This window comes from Salmo salar, chromosome 22 (assembly GCF_965601325.2).
Source record: "Salmo salar chromosome 22, fSalSal1, whole genome shotgun sequence".
NCBI classification, from domain to species: Eukaryota; Metazoa; Chordata; class Actinopteri; order Salmoniformes; family Salmonidae; genus Salmo; species Salmo salar.
This window is the reverse complement of record NC_138312.1, coordinates 7,777,945-7,804,547: the sequence shown is the minus strand read 5'-3', so window position 1 is coordinate 7,804,547 and position 26,603 is coordinate 7,777,945. Positions and strand designations below refer to the sequence as shown.

The following is a 26,603-nucleotide window of genomic DNA, read 5'->3' as shown; positions in this document are numbered from 1 at the left end:
ATCAGACCTTCATGGTCAAATTGCTGCAAATATAACCACTACTTAAGGACACCAATAAGAAGACTTGCTTGGACCAAGAAACACGAGAAATGGACATTAGAACAGTGGAAACCTGTCCTTTGGTAAAAATTTGCGATTTTTGGTTCCAACCGCCGTGTCTTTGTGAGATGCAGAGTAGGTGAACAGATGATCTCTGCATGTGTGGTTGCTACCGTGAAGCATGGAGGAAGAGGTGTGATTGTGTGGGGCTGCTTTGCTGGTGACACTGTTGGTGATGTATTTAGAATTCAAGGTACGCTTAACCAGCATGGCTACAACAGCATTCTGCAATGATACGCCATCCCATCTGGTTTGCACTTAGTGGGACTATCATTTGTTTTTCAACAGGACAATGACCCAACACACCTCCAGGCTGTGTAAGGGCCATTTGACCAAGAAGGAGAGTGATGGAGTGCTGCATCAGGTGACCTGGCCTCCACAATCACCCAACCTCAACAGAATTGAGATGGTTTGGGATGAGTTGGACCGCAGAGTGAAGGAAAAGCAGCCAACAAGTCCTCAGCATATGTGGGAACTCCTTCAAGACTGTTGTAAAAGCATTCCAGGTGAAGCTGGTTGAGAGAACGCCAAGAGTGTGCAAAGATAGTTCTGATGTATTCACTTATTCTGCAATGTAGAAAATGGTAAAATAAAGAAAAACCCTTGAATTAGGTGTGTCCAAACTTTTGACTGGAACTGTGTGTGTAGATAGAGATATATATATATATATTTGTTTTTAAATAACATGCACACCTAACACGTATTGTATTTTCTCTGAAGCTCGGTTTATTAGCAGTGTTCAACGTACAACAGACCGATGTAACCTACTGCATAAGCTCCCTTTCATTCCTGTCTCCTCTGCTCTGCTGCTGCTGCACTAGTCTATAGGGACACTCTGTAGTCAGAATTAGCATGTGTTTGAACCCATTAAAACACTTTCTCTCACTCTCCCCCTCCTTTCTCTGTATTGCTCTCTCTTTCTTTCGGTGTTGCTCTTATTTCTCTTTCTCCCTCTCAGCTCTCACTCACTCACTCACAGCCTGATGTGGGAGCTCCACTGTGGCCTTATTTCGTAGCTAGGTTGCATCTATCTCAAGTCGGTCACTGTCAGCATGCTGCTACACTCGGTAACACTCAGTTATCTTAATGGTTTCAATTCCTGGCTATACCAAACATCATGCAGCTATTTGGATTGAGTTCCCTAAAACAACCCAGACCATTATTCATAGTAACTATTAAACTATGCAATATGTTTGACTCAGAGGCCTATTTGTCACTAGGATTCGACTTGGTTCATGACTTGAGTTCAGCAGTACAGTTGGAAAGATGGTTCTACATTCTAAAGGTTAAATATGCACAGTTGTGTAAATTACTTAAGTAAAAATACTTAACTAGTTTTTTTGGGTAATCTGTACTTACTATTTATATTTAAAAGAACTTCTACTTTTATTCCACTACAATCCTCATTAAAATGTACTTTTTACTAATTTTCCCTGACACCCGAAGTACTTGTTATTTCGAATGCCTAGCTGGACAAAAATGGTGAAATTTATGCACATATTAAGATAACATCCCTGGTCATGTCTACTGCCTCTGATCTGGCTGACTCATTAAACACAAATTATTTGTTTGTAAATTATGTCTGAGTGTTGGAGTGTGCCCCTGGCTATCTGTAAATTCAAATAACATGAAAATGGCTTGTTTAATATAAGGAATGTGAAATTATTTATATTTTCACTTTTGATACTTAAGTCTATTTTAAAAGCAAATACTTTTACTCTTAGTATTTTACTGGGTGACTTTCACTTTTGCTTTATTAATTTTCTATTAAGGCATCTTTACTTTTACTCAAGTATGACAATTGGGTACTTTTCCACCACTGAATTTGCAGTTGCTGTCAATATTACTGAGCTTCTCATTAATATGAAACAGAAGGGGAAAAAGTTTCTGCCTTTTATCTCCTGATCTGATACAGGTGGGATTGTGGGATTTCTGGAGATTGCATCACTTTAGAAGAATCTCTATTGGAAAGACTTTAGCCTAGAGATTTTCTGAAAGGGATGTGGTCTAAATGTGATTCTTAAGCTTCTGCTTTTTCCTTATTAGTAATATTTTAATGTTATTTTTGTCTCGCATGGGTGGAAAGTGTGTGGACTTACTTACTGAGCAAAACATAATTTACAGCATCAGATTCTTAGCTTTTACACACCACATGAATGACTAAGTGGTGACAAGTTTCAGAGACAATTACTCAAATTATAGACAGAACTATACAAAACAAGAATCAAGATTCAATATTGTCATGTGTTATAATAAAAAAAAAACATTGTTTGACGATGCCTAGCTAGCTAGCCAAGTGTGTTGTATATTGTGCCTACTTTGGCATATCTAACATTAGCAATGTTAGCTACACGATAGCTAGCTAGCTAGCGATCTTTTTTAAAGAATAATGGGCAAATGTTGCACCATCCAGGTGTGGAAAGCTCTTAGAGACTTAACCAGAAAGTCTGACAGCTGTAATCGCTGCCGAAGGTGCTTCTACAAAGTGTTGACTCTGGTGTGGATATTTATATAAAGATATTTCTGTATTTCATTTTCAATAAATTGGCAAAAATGTACCGAAAGGTTGCTGGATCGAATCCCCGAGCTGACAAGGTAAAAATCTGTAGTTTTTTTCCCCCCCCTGAGCAAGGCAATTAATCCCCAACAACAGCTGCTCCCCAGGCGTTGATTTAAGGCAACCCCTCGTACCTCTCTGAGATGGTAAGAAAGTGACACAACTGCCACCTACTGGTCTGAGGTATTTTTATTGCTAGTGCTGGCGCAGAACCCATTGTCTACATCAGTGGTTCCTAACCCCAGTCGTCGAGTGCCCCCAACGGCACATCTGTTGAGAGGTGGTAAGTACTCTTGATGGTAAAGAAGCCCTATTGGAGAGAGCGAGAGAAGGGTTCCGTCCCAAATTACCTCCTATTCCCTTAGTCACTTGTCTCAGGTTACTGCATTTTCTGCTTGGTTTCCCTAATGTGATGATTAGTGAACATACAATTAAAGTCTATTAATAGCTGCTCATATTGGGTAAATTATATCAGTGTTATGCTAATTATACCAACCATATTCTCTTCCCAACGTCCTATTAAAACCGATGACGCGCACACACAATGTCATATTACTGTAGCAAGCTTACTCATGTTGTGTCCTACACCACACAAGAAAGGTGCCAAAATGTCAGCTGGAGTAGAAGCTAGCAAGTGTTGTACTGACCATTTCATGTTAGGTAATTGACAAAGAACTACAGTGGTCCTCACTTTTAGTGAGCATATCAATGTTTTGAAAGAATTATGATTCATGGTAGCGTTCATAGGAGTAGTCCCATAGTTTCATAATAGCATTCCCCAATGATACTCTTTGTCTGTACAAGTGGCTCTGTGTGAATCACAGCAGATGTCTCAATACTTTATACTGCTATGGAAGTGGCCATGTGAGCCCCTTCAAATGAGGGGATTTGGCTATTTCAGCCACAATCGTTGCTGACAGCTGTATAAAATCGCGCACACAGTCATGCAATCTCCATAGACAAACATTGCCAGTAGAATGGCCATACTGAAGAGCTCAGTGACATTCAACTTGGCACCATCATAGGATGCCACCTTTGTCAAATTGCTGCCCTGCTAGAGCTGCCCCGGTCAACTGTAAGTACTGTTATTGTGAAGTGGAAACGTCTAGGAGCAACAACGGCTCAGCCGCGAAGTGGTAGGCCACACAAGGTCACAGGATGGGATCGCTGAAGCTTGTAAAAATAGTCAGTCCTCGGTTGCAACACTCACTACCGAGTTCCAAATTGCCTCTGGAAGCAACATAATCACAATAACTGTTCATTGGGAGCTTTATGATTGGGTTTCCATGGCCGAGCAGCCGCACACAAGCCTATGATCACCATGCGCAATGCCAAGCGTCGGCTGGAGTGGTGTAATGCTCGCCGCAATTGGACTCTGGAGCAGAGGAAACGCGTTCTCTGGAGTGATGAATCACGCTTCACCATCTTGCAGTCCGATGGATGAATTTGGGATTGGCGGATGAAAGGGAATCTTAACGCAACAGCGTTTGGGGAAGGCCCCTTCATGTTTCAGTATGACAATGCCCCCACGCACAAAGTGAAGAACCCTGACCTCAACCCCATCGAACACCTTTGGGAGGAATTGGAACACCGACTGCGAGCCAGGCCTAATCACCCAACATCAGTGCCCAGCCTCACTAATGCTCTTGTGGCTGAATGGAAGCGTGTCCCCACAGCCATGTTCCAACATCTAGAGCAGTGTTTCTCAACCCTGGTCCTTGAGTACCCCTCAACAGTACGCATTTTTGTTGTAGCCCTGGACAAACTCACCTCGTTCTGCTCACTGAGGGCTTGATGATTAGTGGACAAGTTGAATCAGGTGTGCTTGTCCAGGGTTACAGTAAACATGTGTACTGTTGGGGGTACTCGAGGACCAGGGTTGGGAAACACTGATCTAGTGGAAAGCCTTCCTGGAAGAGTGGAGACTGTTATAGCAGCAAGGGGGGTCCAACTCCATATTAATGCCCATGATTTTGGAATGAGATGTTCGACAAGCAGGTGTTCATATACTTTTGGTCATGTAGTGTACTTTATTGAGAAAGAGAGATTTATCAGAACTCAGAGGATATGCCGCCTTTAATGTCCACTCGGGTCTGTGTGCTCCCCCCCACACACACACACACACACAGCGGTTAGTTAAGATAACAGGAAGGGTGTGTCAGACTTTCTGTGTTTATTGATCTTTTATCGCTTTGGAAGCGTCTAGGCCCTCCCCTCCTCCCTCTATTGGAATGTAGCGACGTCCAGGAAGCCATTTAGGAGATTCCGTACAATAATCACCATGGCAACCCCCAATCAGAGGTTCCTTTTATATGAGTATTGTAGAAAGTCCCTGTGCCTTCTCTCCCCCATAGGAGTGTGTGTGTGTGTGTGTGTGTGTGTGTGGGGGCCCACTGTTTCACTGCTAGAGACAGTGTGGTCTGCTCTCCCATGGGCTGACGGGTGTGGAACATTTACACCAACAGATAGGAATCACCCTCGGTGTGCGTCATCACCTCAAACTCTCCTCTTTAATCTATCTCGCTCATCCTCTGTTCTTTTTTCAGCCCTCTAACTTTCCCTCCCTGTTAAATATAGAGCTTTTATTAGTTTAAGTATGCACTTTAATTTGTAGAAAGCCGTAGAGAGGATAATCAATCTCGAGGTTCTGTGTTTTGTTGTATCGCATTGTGTCATGTTTGTTTGTATGTGCATGTGTATTGTGTGGATGTACAGTAAATGCACATTGAATGTGTTGAGACAAAGGTAGGAACAGCAAGGCATTGATTCATACCCTCATCGTTAACACGTAATTTCTGTCTGATTCAGACTGAAGGGATAAGAAGCTGTAATTAAGCAATAAGGCCCGAGGGGGTGTGGAATATTGGCCAGTAGGGCCCCAAAGGGGATGTGTCATAATATCCATAAAACCTAGCGGTTAAACACAGAAATGGTTCCAATCGTTTTTTTTTCACCATTCATTTTTCCCATAGGAATTTTAGAACCACTTCAAACAAGGTCTGTAGGCTTTCCCTGGCGTGATGTTTTGATAACCGTGTAAATATCTATCGGGCAGGGGACTTTTATCAGGGACTTTGCAGAGAATGCTAATTAGCATCAAAGTAGACATCATGCAAGACTACAAATCCCTGCTCGCACGTTCTCTAGCTGACACCTTTGCTGTCAGCTACTAGCTACCTTGATCCAAAACAAGATATGTTGAAAATTTTCATTTACTATTTCATTGAATTAATATGTCTTATTTATGCATTTGATCTTGTCTTGTACAGAATACTATCCTAGTAGCAGTCAGGTATTTACAATGTGCCATGAATACTAGGCTAGTTTATATTTAAAAAAAAGTTTGCTAGTTAGCGCCATTAGCAACACACTTATTTTACCACATCCTCTTCTCTTTCAGCTGGTGGAGGTCTATATTTAAACCCTTATGTCTGCCAACAATATGATCGAGGTGAAAGCTATTTCAATTCATGGTGTCAGAATGCACTGCTGTATTAAATAACTAACTTGTTGACATGTTCTGTTGCAGATTCAAAGCCAGATTAACTCATTGCAGAATGTATCCATAATCATGAATGAATACGCATATTTATATGACAAGAACACGCCTAGTCACCCATCAATCACATCAAACATCTGAACTCCCAACAGTTACATTGTTTTTAAAGAAATCAAAATGGTAAACAATGCATGCATATGCTTTTTAAACATAACATATAAACATCTGAATTGAAGTAATATTTAAATGCTTTATTAATCAATGCCACAAACCTGGGAGATCGAGGAGCACCATATGAACTATTATTATTAACCGAGAGCGCACAGATTCTTCTGCTTTTCCATTTTAGGAATTAGACCAACACAAATAACACTATAAAACAGCACGTTGTGATTTTTGGTGTGTGAGTTCCAAATGGAGAAACTAGTGGATGCTTAAGGTAGGTTTAATATGAAATACTAGGTTGACTCCAGCACAATGAGAAAAAAGGAAGCCATGCCTAAATGCCGCTATATCAACACCCTTGTCAATTTTACAGGTCCATGTTAAATTAACAGGTCCCCCAGGCCATGCCCAGCCAACCAGAATTAGATTTTCCCCACAAAAGGGCTTTATTACAGATATAAATACTCCTCAGTTTCTTCAGCTGTCCGGGTGGCTGGTCTCAGACAATCCCGCAGGTGATGAAGCTGGATGGAGAGGTCCTGGGCTGGTGTGGTTACACGTGGTCTGCAGTTGTGAAGCCGGTTGGATGTACTGACAATTTATTTATTTTTAATACGGAGGTGGCTTATGGTAGAGAAATCCACATTAAATTCTCTGGCTACAGCTCTGGTGGACATTCCTGCAGCCAGCATGCCAATTGCACACTCCCTCAAAACTTGAGACATCTGTGATGTTGTGTGACAAAACTGCACATTTTACAGGGCCTTTTATTGTCCCCAGCACAAGATGCACCTCTGTAATTATCATGATGTTAAATAAGCTCCTTGAAATGCCACACCTATCAGGTGAATGGATTATCTTGGCAAAGGAGAAATGCTCACTAACAGGGATGTAAACAGATTTGTGTGCACAATTTGAGAGGGATAAGCTTTTTGTATGTGTGTGCAGTCGTGGCCAAAAGTTTTGATAATGACACCAATATTAATTTTCACAAAGTCTGCTACCTCAGTTTGTATGATGGCAATTTGCATATACTCCAGAATGTTATGAAGAGTGATAAGATGAATTGCAATTATTTGCAAAGTCCCTCTTTGCCATGCAAATGAAATGAATCCCCCAAAAACATTTCCACTGCATTTCAGCCCTGCCACAAAAGGACCAGCAGACATCATGTCAGTGATTCTCTCGTTAACACAGGTGTGAGTGTAGACGAGAACAAGGCTGGAGATCACTCTGTCATGCTGAGGACTGGGGTAAAGTCATTTTCTCTGAATCCCCTTTCCGAATGTTTGGGGCATCCGGAAAAAAGCTTGTCCGGAGAAGACAAGGTGAGCGCTACCATCAGTCCTGTCATGCCAACAGTAAAGCATCCTGAGACCATGTGTGGGGTTGCTTCTCAGCCAAGGGAGTGGGCTCACTCACAATTTTGCCTAAGAACACAGCCATGAATAAAGAATGGTACCAACAAATTCTCCGAGAGCAACTTCTCCCAACCATCCAGGAACAGTTTGGTGACAAACAATACCTTTTCCAGCATGATGGCGCACCTTGCCATGAGGCAAGTGATAACTAAGTGGCTCGGGGAACAAAACATCAATATTTTGGGTCCATGGCCAGGAAACTCCCCAGACCTTAATCCCATTGAGAACTTGTGGTCAATCCTCAAGAGGCGGATAGACAAACGAAAACCCACAAATTCTGACAAACTCCAAGCATTGATTATGCAAGAATGGGCTGCCATCAGTCAGGATGTGATATATATATATATATACACAGTATTTACAGATAAATATTTGTAGTCAAAGTATCAATGTAATATTGCGATATATAACTGCATCGATGTTGCTTACTATATTACTGATCTGCTGTCCAGAAGGTAACAGCAAACAGAGCAATGTCTTCCCGCAGTAAAGCAAGCACATTGACTCGAGAGGATGCTAATCAGTTCATCCCTGAAACCCATCAAAAAGCCAGACCAAAATAATACAGCTAGCAAGAGTAGCTACAAGTCAAGTAGTACTTGAAGTAGGCTACCCACCCCTGACCCACAGACAAACAAACATTATAAAGAATGCCTAGCTTCACCATCGAAGTTAGCTAACTATTTTATAAAAGCCAAAGAAAGAAATTCATTTTTGTGAGTTTCTCATGCATTTTAAATGTAGCCATTTGGCCAGGGTAATGTTGCTAACCATGAGCTAGCTCGCTGCATAACATGTCTTGTGTACATTTAAAACTTGCCCAAGGCAGTTCACATAATTGTCAATTTAACACATTGCCAATTTATTCATTACTAAATTTAGACAACATTAGATGATTGATCCAGAGATTCTTGACTTTACCTTGATTCGCCAGTCTGGTGAGTGACGTGAAACTTTACAGGCATTTGTAGTTCTGTATGATAGCCACATTAGCAGACAATTAGCATTTAATTCTCGGGTGGTAAATACAGTTGAATATATTGATTAGTCACCTTGTCCGAGAGAGATTTACATGGTTAACAAAACGTCACGCCAGGGTAAGTCTACATAAAAACACAGCCATTATTTGATGTGTTTCTAAAATACCCTATTGGAAAAAAAAATTGACCGCTAGGTTTTATGGGTATTATGACTCATCCTGTTTAAGCACGACTGAAAGCGGAGTGCCTGGCTACAGCCCTTAAATGTGGTATATTGGCCATATACCACAAACCCCAGGGGTGCCTTATTGCTATTACAAACTAGTTATCAACATAAAAAGAACCGTAAACAACTAGTTTTGCATCATACCGGTTGCTTATTGTCTGTTATAAACACGGCTGAAATGCTGTTTCAGCCAATCAGCATCCAGGACCCAAACCATTACCGGTTTAAAATCAAGCATAAACTGTATCCTAAAACGTTGTTTACATACGACAGACAGTTAGATGGTCCCAGAGGGTAAATCAAAGACTGTTCTGTTCTTCCATTTTTAAAAAGGAAATGTTTTCCATTCTTCGGTTCATGGACTATTTTAGCTGTTTGCCCAGCTGAAATTTTATTGGTTTTTGCCGTGTTTTGAAAATGTAGCTGTAAGATTGTGAAATGAGGCAGCTTGACAATGAGACGGGCAGATACTATTAGGCAGGTGTAACTGCAATTTAGATGTAAACATTTGAACACGTCAAAAGAGAGAGCATCTGATGGGCTTTCGCTTACTGCAGCCATGAATTTCCGCTAAAATACCTATTTAAACACCGTGTTAGTCTTCAGGTGTCCAATAAGTTGGAAAATAGAACTGGGGCTTATCCACCAGGATTTTTATTTATTTATATATATATATATATATTTATTTATTTATTTATTTATTTAAAATATAGAGACCCATTCTGAACGTACCCGTGGACAACTAGACCCTTTTCGTGTAGACGTTATCCGTAGCTGATAAAATACGAGAGGGAGAGGTGCTGCTCTAGCAGGCGGGGGAAGAACCATACTGTGAGTGAGTGAAGGACTAGAGACTGCAACCAAACAAGTCAACTCGCGCTATAGTATACTAATAGCTGCCGTACCTAGGTTATTTATCATAAAATAATATTACGTAGTACCTGTCTTGACTGCATCAAACCGGGCAAAGCTACTTAAACTAGCTAGCAAGGCTAATTGAGGCTGCAGTGCATGCACGTTCTCATCCTACAGTTACAAATAACTCCAATCACAATAATGAAGTAGCAGCCTGTTGGCTCGTGGTCGCTGTAGCCTATCCTTCTCCTTTACTTTTAATTCCGTCATTTTAATTCCATCTTCCATTGATATCTCCTAACTTTTGCCAAACACAGAGCGAGGCTCTATGACTGTAGCCTATTGCCGCTTTGATGACTTATGATTGGCCAACAACAAGCTACATGTATCACGCTCCACTCTTGTGAAAAGCAAAAGCATAAATAATTACATTTCTGTCTCTCTCTCTACTGTAGCAGTTGCTTACGGATCTGCAGGGGCCCTTCTGTCAAGTCAGTTCAAATTACACATACCTGAGACCCGTGACAATCATATCAAGTCTGACCCAGACCTGTGACATTATTTAGAATTCTGGATCAGGACCCACTCGGCTCCCGGATCGGGTCTCGAGTATTTGGGTACAGGGGTGTCCGTTAAGACCTCTAACACTGACCAAGCTATAGCTGACAGTTTAGGAAAATACATTTTTTTGATTGCAATTTAGTGGGGCAGATGGTTAATATGTTAATGGTATCTCTAATCAGCCAAGGGTGAATCCTAACTTCCACTGAAGTCAAATTTTCACTTAGTCATGCATTGATGTCAGTGGAACTGAAAATTCTGATTCACCGCTCAGTGATTACAGTAAAGACACTTTCTAGTCTGTGTGGCAAGACACAGGGCGCTCCGCATGTTGTGTTGGAGATACAGCGGCTGTGAGAAGAAGATTAGTATATTTCTAATCAGTAGCTGAGCATGGGTACAGGAAGGCCAGAGGTAGTGTGTCAGTAACAGTAATCACAGAGGATGGGGATGCTGAGGAGGGCAGCAATGCCCTGGAGGCCTTAGATAAAAATCTGCTGACAAACTGGGAAGTGTAGGTAGTGTGTACTGTAGCCCTACAGCGTACTATACTGAGAGAGGGTCAAGCTGAGGTGAGAAACGGGGAGGAGGGGTGTGTGTTTGCGTATCGTATGTGTGTGTGTGTGTGTGGAGCTGCGGGGGAGTTTTGGTGGTTTAAAAGACAGATACCCTGTGGGGAATTAGTAATGTGTGCAATAATTATCATCCCCAATCTCCTTTTCCTGCTCTCTCTCTCTCTCTCTCTCTCTCCAAATCCCCTTCCCACAAACATCCCCCTTCAGCTCACAGCCCATCACAGCACCTACCCCAGAGTTATGTCAATTTCTGGGTCTGGTTTGTTTCCGATATTAAAAAAAGCAGTTCAGGCAAAGCTGCCAAAACAGAGGATAATGATGTGAAAATAACCCAGAAAGATCAGCCTGTCTGTCAACTATGTTGTTCAGCTCTCCTCACGCTGGTTATACAGTATATTCTGTACGGTGCATCAGATCCAGCGGCTTAAAAAACACATGTACGCACACATGCACATATACACACACAGGAAGGGAACAATAATAATCCAAAAGCCTTTACATCACCTGCTCTACTGTCCAACCAAAGTCACTATGGTGATAACATCCTGACCTTAATTTATGATTTTAATAACCTTCATTTCTGCTCAAATGAATTCTGGAAATATGGTAATCCACAATTAATGGCTTCTGGGTTGATGGATGGGGCAAATGTAAGGGGTAATCCAGGATAGCAGAAAGAGGCTCTGGGGCTACAGTACCAGTATAGACATTTAGTACCTTTGTATGAAAGCCTGGTGTGGTCTGCACACATGATTTGGTCTGAAAGCATAGTATGTATTGAGACTGGTCATGTGATACCGTCTAATTTGGTCTGAAAGCATAGTATGTATTGAGACTGGTCATGTGATACCGTCTAATTTGGTCTGAAAGCATAGTATGTATTGAGACTGGTCATGTGATACCGTCTAATTTGGTCTGAAAGGCATAGTATGTATTGAGACTGGTCATGTGATACCGTCTAATTTGGTCCGAAAGCATAGTATGGTGTTCGAGAGTAGTCTATTTGATAAAGTCTAATTTGGTCTGAAAGGGGGATACCTAGTCAGTTGTACAACTGAATGCCTTCAACTGAAATGTGTCTTCTGCATTTAACCCAACGGGGGGCTGCCGTAATCGACATCCACGTCTTCGGCGCCTCGGGAACATTGAGTTAACTGTCTTGCTCAGGGGCAGAATGACTGATTTTTACCTTGTCAGCTCAGGGATTCGTTCCAGCAACCTTTCGGTTACTGGCCCAACGATCTAACCACTAGGCTACCTGCCGCCCCTAAAGCATAGTATGTATTGAGAATAGTCTGTGATAACGTCTAATTTGGTCTGAAAGCATAGTCTGTTGAGAATGGTCATGTGATAACATCGAATTAATTTTGGGCACCACTTGTTTGTTATTAGTCAACAGGAAACTATAAAACAGTTACAATTATCATATGATATAATCTGAAAGCAGTTCAGGACTTCTCAGTGACAGTTTTGTAGTCCTGAAACAGGAATAGGTAAGGCCTCCGTTCAAGAAAGCTGTGATTGGTTCAGGTGAGGGAAGGGTTCCGGGGGCTGAGTCCGCCCCCATTTATCACCTGCATTGTTCTGTGTGGCTTGAAAACAATTGAGTCAAGACGGTCTGACTCTCCAGACACCAAACGGCACACTTTTCCGTGGACAAATAAGGGTAGCAGAAAACATCACAACAAACATTCCGAAACTCTTAAGGCGTATGCATTCTTCCCTGCTGAAACAGTTTGTGCATATATTACGACAGTTTTTGTTCGTTTTGGACTGCTGTTTGGGTACAAAATGTTTCATGGAGGCAAGCCGAATTTCGGAAGCCGAAGTCTACGCCCCTTAGTCCGTGATTGGTCAACTGGAGGGGTGATGCGAGTTTCTGCTTCTGACGACTCAGCCCGAAACTGGATTCAACATGGCGAACGACAACTTCGCGCATCGATTTACTGAGGTACAAAAGTACCTTCACCAGTACGATTCTATCCATGCATTATATAAAGACCAGCATGTAAAACTTAAATTTGTGGAGGGAGATTGCAAAGACCCTGGGGTCTGACCCAACCGCTTGTTCGAAAAGTAGGGTAGGGTTCGCGACAAGTTCATATTGACAAGTTTGTTTGGCTGGCTTGTTCAGAATGTGGAAAGACTGACGTTTTGGAGTTCGGTTAGGGTTTTGTCAGCTGTGCGGGCACAAAGTTTTTCTCAACGGCCAGCCGAATTTCGGAAGCCGAAGTCTAGATCCCTTCGTCGGTGATTGGTCAACAGTAGGGATTCTTTGCTGTCATTAAACTAGATACTCGTTTTGATGCACATTTTTTTTTAAACTGAAAAATACTTAGTTGGATGTCAAATTTATGGTAGATTTCTTGAGTTATCTTAGATTAATTCTGACTTCAGGGAAAGTGTATACTGGCTATGGTGTCTCAAATGGACAAACAGTACTATTGCTGCTTTTTAAATAATTTTTCAAGCGAAGGTCTTTTAAGGGCGTATGCGAGCACACTCGGTCGTTTCGGCTAGCCGCCAGCCGAACTGAAGCATGCTGATGCCTTTATTAGACACACATCTCAACGCTTTAACCTTGTTATTTTTTGTCCCTTTGTGCTGTTTGGTTGAGGAAATCAGAGTTTCTGAGGCACTTTGTGTACAGTCCATCGATTCCCATGTATAATATCCTTGGCTGAGTCATCACTGTTTGTCGGGACCCTGCTGGGTCTATTTCTCTTGCTAGCCTAGTACCATTTGGTTCAATCATGGCTGAGTGTCCCTGGCATTATCCTATGCTAGTTGTTTCAAATTAGCAAAAGGGGGAAGGACAACTCCTGCTGGGAACTTATTGTGAGTGGCCCCCCTCTTCCTAAGGTCATCTGGCCAGTGAAGAGGGAAAATGTGTATTGTCATTGTTCTTGTTGTCTGGCGTGGATGTGTGAAGTCAACGCTGTTCTACAATGATTTGTTAATGTGTTGTCCCCTCTGTTTCTCTCCCTCTCTCTGTGTTCCAGTGCGCTACCTGCTGAAGAACAATGTCAGTCCAGACTTGTGCAACGAGGACGGACTCACTGCCCTACACCAGGTGAGCTTATGTTCCTCTGTCCCTAATTATAAACCATATAATTAGTTAGACACAAAGTCCTTCAATCCACATATATTTTTCAGTGGCAGTCATACTTTAGATCCAAATAGTTCTCCCCTGTCTCTCTCTAAAATCCAGGACACCAGACACTTAAAAAAAAAAAACTGGTTAACCGGCACCATCAACCGATTGAAAACCGGTTAAATGTGCCAAAAAGTTCTCGTATAAAATCAACATGGTTGAGACATGCGCTATCAGTCTGTAGTGAGTCTGCTTGATGGTATGATGGAGCTGGTGCCAGAAAACCAGCTCGGGCCTTCAGCTCAGAGTCAGTCTGCCTGCCTGCCTGCCAGTCTGTCTGTCCACAACACCAGATAATCTGCACTCTTAGGATATAAAACTGTGTGTGTTCTGAGCCTTCCCAAAAAAATAGCAGCATCATCCAAAGATTGGGGGGTTGTGGCACTTGCGTGTGTTTATTAGTGTTTATTAACTCGGCTAACCGAACGAGTGTGCTCACATACTCTCACTCGGTTTCCCGAGTGGCGCAGTGGTCTAAGACACTGCATCCCAGTGCAGGAGGCGTCACTGCAGTACCTGGTTCGAATCCAGACTGCATCACATCCGGCCGTGATTGGGAGTCCCATAGGGCAGGGCACAATTGGCCCAGCGTCGTCCAGGTTTGGCTGGGGTAGGCCATCATTGTAAATAAGAATTTGTTCTTAACTGATTTGCCTAGTTAAATAAAGGTTAAATAAAAAAATAAAAAAAATGTTTCATGCCATGCTATCGTACCTGCAGTGGTTGGCTGTGGGTGCGTGCGTGCGTCTTCCTTTGTGTTTGTCTGAGGTAGTGTTATTAATGAGTTGTTCCAGGCCATGCTATTGTACCTGCAGTGTGGTGTGCTTTCGTTATGACACGGGACATTAATCAATGCAGCCTGGCACACACCTTGGCTCCGTCTCTATTCATGTTTCCTCAATTCCTCCTTTCTTTTTGAAGTGACCCCAGACTTTTGAACAGTAGTGTGTATTTTTTGTATGTGTTGGGTGTCAATTATTCCTTGACTATCACCATTCATTCTCGCTAAATGTATCCACTCGTGGTTTCTCAACAAAAAAAAGGCGAATACTGCAATATACCCCGGGACAGTAGAGGGCGATGAGCTGGTAATAGCCATCTACGGCCAGACAAGGAAGTGACAACACACCCAAGCAAGGAAGAGACACGCGGGAGAATAAAATAGTGTACACAGAGAGACACTTGACTGACAAGAAAATATAATTTGTGTTAATTACCCAGGATCTTACTTGACTTGATGTATCTAGAAACACAAATAATAAGCGAGATACGGAGCTGGAGAAGATGCCTGCTACAGGTTCACAAGGGTGGATGTAGGGGCATACGGCCGAGAGAGCTATGGTGGAGTGTTTCAAGAGTTCTTTTGGGTCTAAACTGCTGCAGAAGACCCTCGATTTACAACCGCCAGCTGCCCTGCCAGGTTCCACAATGCCAAGTCCTCATGTTTTCCTTGGAGATGAGAACCTCATGAGCCCTTATACATCTATGTTGATAATATAATGTTGGAATAAATTTCACTTATTCTGTTTCACTTTTCCCTTGTTTATGTATACATGTAGGCACCTCTATGATAAATGCCATTTTATTTATTTATATACAGTACCAGTCAAGTTTGGACACCTACGAATTCCAGGGTTTTATATTGTACTATTTTCTACATTGTAGAATAATAGTGAAGACATCACAACTATGAAATAGCACATATGGAATCATAATTTTGTTGTCCATTAAAATCAAATTGATCAGAAATACAGTGTAGACGTTGTAAATGACTATTGTAGCTGGAAACGGCTGCTTTAAAAAAAAATTGAATATCTACAGAGGCCCATTATCAGCAACCATCACTCCTGTGTTCCAATGGCACGTTGTGTTAGCTAATCCAAGTTTATAATTTGAATAGGCTAATTGATCATTAGAAAACCCTTTTTCAATTATGTTAGCACAGCTGAAAACTGTTGTCCTGATTAAAGGCGCAATAAAATTAGCCTTCTTTAGACTAGTTAAGTATCTTGAGCATCAGCATTTGTGGGTTTGATTACAGGCTCAAAATGGCCAGAAACAAAGACCTTTCTTCTGAAACTTGTCAGTCTATTCTTGTTCTGCGAAATGAAGGCTATTCCATGCGACAAATTGCCAAGAAACTGAAGATCTCATACAACGCTGTGTACTACTCCATTCACAGAACAGCGCAAACTGGCTCTAACCAGAATAGAAAGAGGAGTGGGAGGCCCTGGTACACAACTAAGCAAAAGGACAAGTACAATAGAGTGTCTAGTTTGAGAAACGGACGCCTCGCAAGTCCTCAACTGGCAACTTTATTAAATAGTACTCCGCAAAACACTAGTCTCAACGTCAACAGTGAAGAGGCGACTCTGGGATGCTGGCCTTCTAGGCAGCGTGCCATTGGAACACAGGAGTGATGGTTGCTGATAATGGGCCTCTGTACGCCTATGTAGATATTTCATAAAAAATCTGCCGTTTCCAGCTACGATAGTCATTTACAACATTAACAATGTCTAAACTGTATTTCTGATCAATTTGATGTCATTTTAATGGACAAGAAAATATGCTTTTCTTTCAAAAACAAAGATTTTTTAAAACTTCTTATGGCTCAAATCCCCAGACTTTTGAACAGTAGTGTGTATTTTTTGTATGTGTTGGATGTCAATTATTCCTTGACTATCACCATTCATTCTCGCTGTCGATAATTTTAATGTTATAACTTCTAATTGTAAATGTATCCACTGGCGAATTGGGAGATAGTGAAGTGATTGCTATCGAGCCAACATCTTTCTTTTTTGCGTGAGTGTTGTCTGCCAGCAGTAATGGTCTCTGATTGATTGAGAGAGTCAATGAGCTTTCATCGTTAAGTAACATAGGAAATGCAAAGCAATGAATATTTACATTCATGCACTTTGAAATAAATGTTGTAACTTTGTCCTAGAAGCATTTAAATGCACGGCACTCCCACGTCATATGAATGAATATGCCTACCTGATACAGGGGACACAGTGAACAGTTGGGAATTGGGGTCAGTTTCATCGTAAAGTTTCCTTGGTGTTAAATACAGTTTGTGAACCAATTTAAAATGTATAAATTGATGGTTCAGATTACGGGATGCCAAGGTCTAATTTTCCCATATTCTGTTCCAGTTAAAGGGTTTTTCAAATTCACTTAGATCTGTGGACCATACATAATGGATACAGTGAGGGGGAAAAAGTATTTGATCCCCTGCTGATTTTGTACGTTTGCCCACTGACAAAGAAATTATCAGTCTATAATTTTAATGGTAGGTTTATTTGAACAGTGAGAGACAGAATAACAACAAAATAATCCAGAAAAACGCATGTCAAAAACGTTATAAAATGATTTGCATTTTAATGAGGGAAATACGTATTTTACCCCTCTGCAAAACATGACTTAGTACTTGATGGCAAAACCCTTGTTGGCAATCAGAGGTCAGACGTTTCTTGTAGTTGGCCACCAGGTTTGCACACATCTCAGGAGGGATTTTGTCCCACTCCTCTTTGCAGATCTTCTCCAAGTCATTAAGGTTTCGAGGCTGACGTTTGGCAACTCAAACCTTCAGCTCCCTCCACAGATTTTCTATGGGATTAAGGTCTGGAGACTGGCTAGGCCACTCCAGGACCTTAATTTGTTTCTTCTTGAGCCACTCCTTTGTTGCCTTGGCCATGTGTTTTGGGTCATTGTCATGCTGGAATACCCACCCACGACCCATTATCAATGCCCTGGCTGAGGGAAGGAGGTTCTCACCCAAGATTTGACGGTACATGGCCCTGTCCATCGTCCCTTTGATGCGGTGAAGTTGTCCTGTCCCCTTAGCAGAAAAACACCCCCAAAGCATAATGTTTCCACCTCCATGTTTGACGGTGGGGAGGGTATTCTTGGGGTCATACGCAGCATTCTTCCTCCTCCAAACACGACGAGTTGAGTTGATGCCAAAGAGCTCCATTTTGGTCTCATCTGACCACAACACTTTCACCCAGTTGTCCTCTGAATCATTCAGATGTTCATTGAGAACTTCAGACGGGCATGTATATGTGCTTTCTTGAGCAGGGGGACCTTGCGGGCGCTGCAGGATTTCAGTCCTTCACTCCCTTTAAGAGTGTGCTCCTAATCTCAGCTCGTTACCTGTATAAAAGACACCTGGGAGCCAGAAGTATTTCTGATTGAGAGGGGGTCAAATACTTATTTCCCGCATTAAAATGCAAATCTATTGATAACATTATTCACGTGTTTTTCTGGATTTTTTTGTTATTCTGTCTCTCACTGTTCAAATGAACCTACCATTAAAATTATAGACTGATCATTTCTTTGTCAGTGGGCAAACGTACAAAATCAGCAGGGGATCAAATACTTTTTTCCTCACTGTAACTAAAAATGTGTTTTTCCAAAAGTTTATATATTATAGAGATCAGTCCTTTTGGGAGCCCAGATTATTTATTTATAAATCCCATCATTGGATGGTTTGGTAGTAGGGTTTCCCAAGGGATTCCTTAGGACAGCATAGCTGACCTAAATTGTAAATATAGAAAAGGAGTTGCCTGGTAATGTGTACGTTTTTCAAATCTTGGAATATTCTCAAACCATTACTGTCCATGATATCGGCAAGGGCACGGATTCCACATTTGGATCATTGGGGGATGCAAAAGGCTGCCCTCCACATCGCAAGGCATTATTGTGAAATATTGGAGTATAGACAGGCCATTTTGATTCCCAGTTACATTGTTTTTCAATTTTGCGCCAGATGTACATTTTGTGAGCAAAAATAGCACCAAAGCGTAGACATTTCTTTAAGGGATATATCAGTAAAGACCAATTCTTACAGGGCAATAGGAGAAGTCATATGTCTTTCTATACTCAAATAAATAATTAGAATGTATAATGAGATGACGTGATCAGTAGATTTTAGGGAAATTGCTGTTATTTACTTCGATTGACGAATGGCTTGGGCTCGGGGCCATGGATAATAAAAAAATAGCAAAAGAGATCACGATGTCTGCTGCATCTAGGGATTCTGAACGTAGAAGTGCAGATATCACCTGTTAGAACTATGGCTAAGGGATTGGCATATGGCATTGTGGCCCTTTACACACCTTTAAAAAATTACAGATTTGGGCACTGATAAACGCCTAAATTGGAACACGGTGGCTGTACAATAACATGCTGTACATGACGTCAGAGCTCTGGCTCTGCGCTTCACAGCGCCGTATAGGTGTTGCCTGACAGACGCTCTGAACTTGAGCACCTAGGACTCCAGGTATTCTGAAAGATGAGACATTGAGGATTATTATAAATAACTCTGTGTCATACAAGCAAACACCCGTGAGTTCAACTGGGCACTTCACATTTCCATATCATAAAACATTCATGATCACTATGTTTGATGTATCATTACAAGATGACATGGCGTAATACCCTTGGTTGTTCTGAACAGATTGTGCCTGTGTTTGTCTATTGTGAATACATTTCGCCGCGGCACACTCACCTGAATGCACTCATGACTCCTTTCTATCCGCACCAAAATGATTGGTTTCTCTGAATTGCATTGTGAAAGCCTAACACTGTAATATCATATTTTATAACTTAGCAAGTGGGAATAGAACAGGCTTTCAAATGATGCCCACCTGACATAGATTGCGATTTATGAGGGTGGAGATGCGGGTGGGGGTGTGTGTGTGTGTGGCTACTTCTAGAAACCAGTTAGTTCTCTCACTCAAACCCTTGTCATTTTTTGTTGTCTTATGTTGCACCTACCCCACATTTCCCAGGAATATTCTCATGTTACTGAATGTATCTGGAGTATTTTCAGATTTTGTTATCAACAAATGTGTCAAATTACAGTAAATGTCGAATTCAAATAAAATCAACAGTGTAATGTTTGGATTCAGTCTTGTGTCAGGTGAACTGTTGTGTCCTCAACTTTTGGTCTAATCATTATCCCATAATCTCGAAACGGTTCTCTTTCAATTGCTACCATGGATATGCATTTCATATTTCTTCTGTAAGAAACATTTCAATTTAGACCTATCCATGTAGGCCAATTCCCACGAGTGTAAAGGGTTAATCATATTATTGAAAAAGGAGCTATTTCCCATATGTTCCAAGACAGACCAGAGATGCAGTATGACCATTCTAGTCTATCAAAAGTGTTTTCTGCATCGAGAGATAAAACCCAAGGAGCTGTTGTTTCTGATTAAGTATTTACGATATGTAATACTCGACGGAGGTTATCAGAGGTTACATTTTTTTAACAAACCGCTTTGGTCCTGTCATTTTTGTTTGTTTTGGATAGAAAGTGTTGTAGGTGAGAGATTCGGCACAGTGCAGTGACATTGCTCAGGCTGATCATCTCGAACATACTGTATAATTTATGTAGCTCTCTGCTCTGTCTTGTACTCTGTCTGTCACCACTGGGCGATGGGTGGGTGGCAAGACATCTTCTCTCTCATGGAAAATAAATAAATGTCTCTCAATTTAATTTCCTGTGAGATTAGTCATAAGACGAGAAGAGTAGGCGACTTTAATTTCAGTTTATATGTTCCGCTAGTCTGTCAGCATCATGTAAATATAGTAACTCATTTCATTTCTATGGTCAGCACCACACCTCAGTGTGTGTGTGTTCATATTTGATTTGTTCTATTCTCTCCCTGGCACATAATTCTGGACCATGGGTAGCATGTCTTGACTGAGGGGTCTGGGCCTCTTGGTTAGTGACAGGCCTCTATGTTGGAGCACAATGATTTGTTTGATTTATTTATTTATGGGGTTAGAAAATACTTCACATATAGCTAAAGAGAATACATTAGATCCAAGAGGATAACATAAAAGTATCATATAACAACTTACATCCAATATGGTTCTGGAAAGGAAAATATGACCAATTGACTATACAGGAAGAACACACTATCTTTGTTATTTTAAACCTGCTGCAAATACTGTGAAAGTGTGTGTGTGTGTGTGTGTGTGTGTGTGTGTGTGTGGGGGTGGTTCTTTTATCCTTCTGGGGACCTAAAATCCAACAAAAAAAACCCCACAAGAACAGTAAAACAAGGAAAATTCAGCCCTGTTTCCCACATCCCCATGAGGACAAAGGCTGTTTTAAACTTTGGTATTAGCGTCACAATTAGCGTTAGATTTATGGTAAGGGTTAGCGGTTAGGGTTATTTTGTTATTGTTCTTTTTTCCATTTTTTTTATTTTTTTTACTGCATTTAATTTGAGTAAATACTTTCGTAAAACTTTTTTTTTTCTTTAAACTGCATTGTTGGTTAAGGGCTTGTAAGTAAGCATTTCTCTGTAAAGTCTACACCTTTTTGTATTCAGCGATTTGATGTTAGGGGCTAGGGAAAATAGGATTTTGAATGGACATTTCTTTTAGGCCCCCATGAGGATAGAAGAACGTTGCGTGTGTGTGTGCGCGCGCATGCTATCGGGCTCATCTGAAGTGTCACGACACCAATTTCAGGTGTCATAATCCAGCTGGCTTTTGTTTTATCCCTGATAGATCCACCAGAGGTATTCTCCTTTACACTTGATGATGAGTGCACTGGAATCTGAGAATTTGACACAGTTATGCCCTGTTAATCAGTGAGTTCGAGTGCCTTCACGAAAGTGTCACATCGAGTGAAGAAATGTCTGAACACATCTGAAGGCCTGTCAATCTCACTTGCTCCCAGAATAAAAGAGCAGTGGTGTAAAGTAATTAAATAAAAATACCCCCCAAAAATTACTTAAGTAGTACTTTAAAGTATCTGTACTTTACTATCTGTATTTTTGGCAACTTTTTACTAAACTATATTCCTAAAGAAAATAATGTACTTTTTACTCCATACATTTTCCCTGACACACACTGACACACATTTTGACAGGAAAATTGTCTAATTCACACACTTATCAAGAGAACATTCCTACTGCCTCTGATCTGTCAGACTCACTAAACACAAATGGTTCGTTTGTAAATTATGTCTGCGTGTTGGATTGTGCCCCTGGCTATCCATCAATAGAAATAATTAACATTTGTGCCGTCTGGTTTGCTTAATATAATATATCTTCCCTGTGGCTCAGTTGGTAGAGCATGGTGTTTGCAACGCCAGCATGGTGTGTGCAACGCCAGGGTTGTGGGTTCGATTCCCACGGGGGGCCAGTACAACAACAAAAAATGCTTGAAATGTATGCATTCACTACTATAAGTCGCTCTGGATAAGAGCGTCTGCTAAATGACTAAAATGTAAAAAATGAAGTTGAAATGATTTATACTTTTCATGCTTAATAAGTACATTTTAGCAATTTCATTTGCTTTTGATACTTAAGTATATTTAAAATCAAATACGGTTAGACTTTTACTCCAAGTAGTATTTTACTGGGTGACATTCACTTTTACTTGAGTCATTTTCTATTAAGGTATCTTTACTTTTACTCTAGTATGACAATTGAGTACTTTTCCCACCACTATAAAAGAGTAACCCAGGAGTGCTTTAGAATGTTTTGATATTATACCAAACAGTACCACACCCCAGTATTCCATACTCTGTATCCTTCCAACTAAACAAACACTGAGGCCATATTTAGTTGGCCTACACCTTTACCGTACAGTACTTCAGCCTTGTTCTCTCTTCTCCTCATCTAGTCGCAGATATCCCCGACCTTGGAGCAACGTAAGCCTATAGGCTTTTCTGACTTAAAAAAAAATACAGACAACTCTCTCAACAAATCACGAGTTTGGGTAGGCGGGGCTTAAAATGCGTCCCAACTGATACATTGCCGGAAGCAAACCATCTGTCTAGAGACTACGCTTCGCCAGGCCTTTCATTAACTCCTAACCACCCAGTAACACAGTCCCCCCGTCTTCCAGCCCACCGTTTATGTATTAGATTCTGTACTATTAACCAAACACTGACTCCATAATATGAGTTTGTTACCATGGACCTTTACAGTGCATCAGCCTTGCTTTCCTCTCTCCTCTCTTCCCCTGCCCACCATCCATACAACCCACAGCCAGAGCCCAGTAACACAGACAGTGTTGTTATCCACACATACACAGATGCATAATCTGCTTCTTTGTGAGGCAGGCCTTCGTCTCTAAATACTTTGCATGAGCAGTTATGAAAGACACATTATTTCCTTCCCCGGTCGGTTCATTGTCTTAGTGCAGGCAGAGGGCCGGGGGAGGCAGGCTACAGGGGAATTACAGGGAAAGGCTAGGGGGATTAGCCTAACAGCTAGTATGTGGGCTCAAATATGTGGGTTTTAAAGAGGGTGCTTATGGTAATGCTAATGGTGGGCTAGCCAAGCTGTAATCCAGACAAGGGTCAATTATTTTGACATGGACACGGTTGGGTTTGTCTGTACACTTTGCCTAAATGTACCATTTGCCTAACACAAGCTGAAGATTTTGACTTTATCCATTCATGAGTATACAAACGCAACATTTAATTTGTAAACCATGTTTGGCTACTGTACATTTCACACATTAGAGCCATTTACTAGGGCTGTATTAATGGAAAATATTTGGTAGGCCTACAAATGTATTTTACTTTACTGTTTCCACTAGTGTTTACTCTGTATTTGATAGGAAATGGTGTGGTAACAATGGTTACTTCCTGGTGACTTTCAGTTTAAAAAGAAACGTTTTTTTTCCATTGTGGCTATGACTCATGTTATTTCACCTAACTGTACCATGGACCTTGTAACTTTTGTCTCTTCTGCTGTCAAACAGTTTGCACGCATGCACATGCACGCAGAAACACATCACACACACAGATGGCACAGGAAGAACAAAAATTAGCACCACCACCTGTATTATGTGTCATACTGTTCTGCTTCTTCAAGCCAATAAGGAAGTTATTAAAGAAGTCTCTCTCACAGACAGACAGACACATTCTGTGTCTAAGAAGGGAAATATCCCCTGAGAACAAACTGATCTCTTGTCAAGCTCATAGTCTGTAGAGTTATGTTTCATATACTGTATGTTGGCAATTCCACGGTAACAGAATGATAAATAAAACTACTTTGAACAATTTCCACAGTTTTGCAAAAACACATTTATTCAAACAGTGCAGATATTTACATTACATTTGAGTCATTTAGCAGACGCTCTTATCCAGAGCGACTTACAGTAGTGAATGCATATATTTCATTTAAAAAAAATTCTCCATACTGGCCCCCCCGTGGGACTCGAACCAACAACCCTGGCGTTGCAAACACCATGCTCTACCAACTGAGCCACACAGATGTAAAGTTTGGTAATAGAATGACTATAAAATCTCCCAATTTATGTGACCACGTTTTCCAAAAACTCTGTTAAATACTTACTCTGAATTAAGATTCAAAGATGCCTGAAGAATGTGAAATTATATATATTTTAGTTATGGACCTACAGTAAGTGAAGTGGGTGAACACCCAGTAACAGCATGATGGTAACAGAATGACATGGTTCCCTGATCTGTACTATTTACCCTTTTAAAACGGCTTTTTGAGGAGAAGTGGAAGTGAACCCTGGAACCCCAAAGAACTTTCGTTGTTTGTAAACAACAACTGTTAAATTGCGGCTGTAAACAGCTAGCTGGCTAAGCTAGCTAGCTAACTTAGTTTAGTTGTTTTCTCAAGGTAAAAATGGGCAGTTTGACAGAATATATTCCCTGGTGGGATGGTCCTTACGTCCCGAGACACATCTATTTTTCTAAATTAAAGTTTATAGATTTCCCAAAGAAGCATTCCAGCGGGCTGCATTGCCTGCATGTATGGCTAGTAACGTTAGCAGCAGCAGGAGGTGGCGGATGATGTGTAGCACATGGGTAATTTGTTTATTAAGTTAACCATCTATTCTAGGCATCGTCAGGTATCTAGCTAGCTACCTACGTATAAATATGATAGACTGCCATCCATTAGTTTTTTTTATGACACAAACGTAAGCTTAATCTGCTATTAACAATGTTAGCTACCAAGCTAGTAGCTAAGCTAGCTAGCTAATGAACAGATGTCCAGTCCCAAAGAGAGAACTATGACAATACAAAAACACAATTGCAAGGAAATTTCAAATGTTATATCATTTTGAGAATAATGAAACTGGACTAATTTCAATGTTTCCTAACCTCAGATACAGAGACCTGTGAAAGCTGCTATTCCCTGTTTGCGGATGAAGTTCACAAAGAAAGTCCATCCAAGATCTAGCTACTGGGTGTGCAGGTTTCTGTTACAGCCCTGACATTCTGCTTATTATTTTATATTAAACCCACTATTCATTTAACTATTCAATTATCTCCAGTGGTGTAAGGTACTTAAGTAAAAATACTTGAAAGTACTAATTAAGTAGTTGTTTTGGGTATCTGTACTTTACTATTTATATTTTTGACAACTTTTACTTTTACTTTACTACATTCCTGAACACAATTATGTACTTTTTATTCCATACATTTTCCCTGGCACCCAAAAGTACTCGTTACGTTTTAAAAGCTTAGCAGGACAGGAAAATAGTCTAATTCACACACTAATAAAGAGAACATCCCTACTGCCTCTTATTTGGTGGACTCACTAAGCACATGCTTCGTTTGCAAATGATGTCCTAGTGTTGTAGCGAGCCCCTGGCTATCCGTAAATAAATTAAAAACAGGAAAATGGTGCCGTCTGGTTTGCTTAATATAAGGAATTTGAAATAATTTATACTTTTCCTTTTGATACTTGAGTATATTTTAGCAATTACATTTACTTTTGATACTTATGTATATTTAAAACCAATATCTTTTTTTAGACTATTTTTACTCAAGTAATATTTTACTGAGTGACTAACTTTTTTTATTAAGGTGTCTTACTCAAGTATGACAATTTGGGTACTTTTTACACCACTGATCTCTTGTTTTGGAGTAAGATGAATGTCTAAACCCACTAACCATGTACATAGGCATCTTTTGTATGATATTACATAGTGTTGATTCTTTGATTTAAGTACAGTGTATTTTTTTTTGGTCATTGAACATTCCCTTTTTGTCTTGTTTTATTTGATTGTCACTCTCATTTTGTCTGATATTGCACAGATTTGCAGCTGCAGCTGAAGTCCTTGATCATTGCTGTGTGGGTGTAACGATCTCTATACGGCTGACCTAGGATGCAACCCCTGTCCACAACAGCACTTCATACCCACAAAGCAGTGTCCATTATCCTACCAAAACCATGGTCTTTAGGTCTCAGGGTGGTCGACATCACCACACGATGGCTACGAGGGCTTTCTCTCCTTGATTACTTGCATCCTATCTCCTCTCCTGTATTGTATCACAACTGTATTGGAGGAGAAGGTACAAGGTCCCTCCCCTCTGACCTTCTTCAATGGGTTTTTAGAAGGAGGAGAGGAATCAAGGAAGGATTCATTGAGAAAGAGCCTAGCACTCACCTGTCAACTAGCTCACATGTGCTACACACTCACCCCTCTGCTACGCTCACTGACGACCTCCTCCGCCGCATCATCAGCAGCCAGCAGAGCAGACTTTGTGAACTGA

At 40.9% G+C, this 26,603-nt stretch overlaps 1 protein-coding gene across 3 annotated transcripts in view; it reads left to right on the top strand.

Moving 5' to 3' along the window:
- ppp1r16b (protein phosphatase 1 regulatory subunit 16B) overlaps positions 1-26,603 on the top strand; it is a 113,498-nt gene that overhangs the window by 53,615 nt on the left and 33,280 nt on the right. For all 3 annotated transcript variants that reach the window (XM_014165825.3, XM_014165824.3, NM_001140992.1), the window contains 1 exon segment: positions 13,941-14,011. In XM_014165825.3, coding sequence (XP_014021300.1) covers positions 13,941-14,011 — 71 coding nt within the window.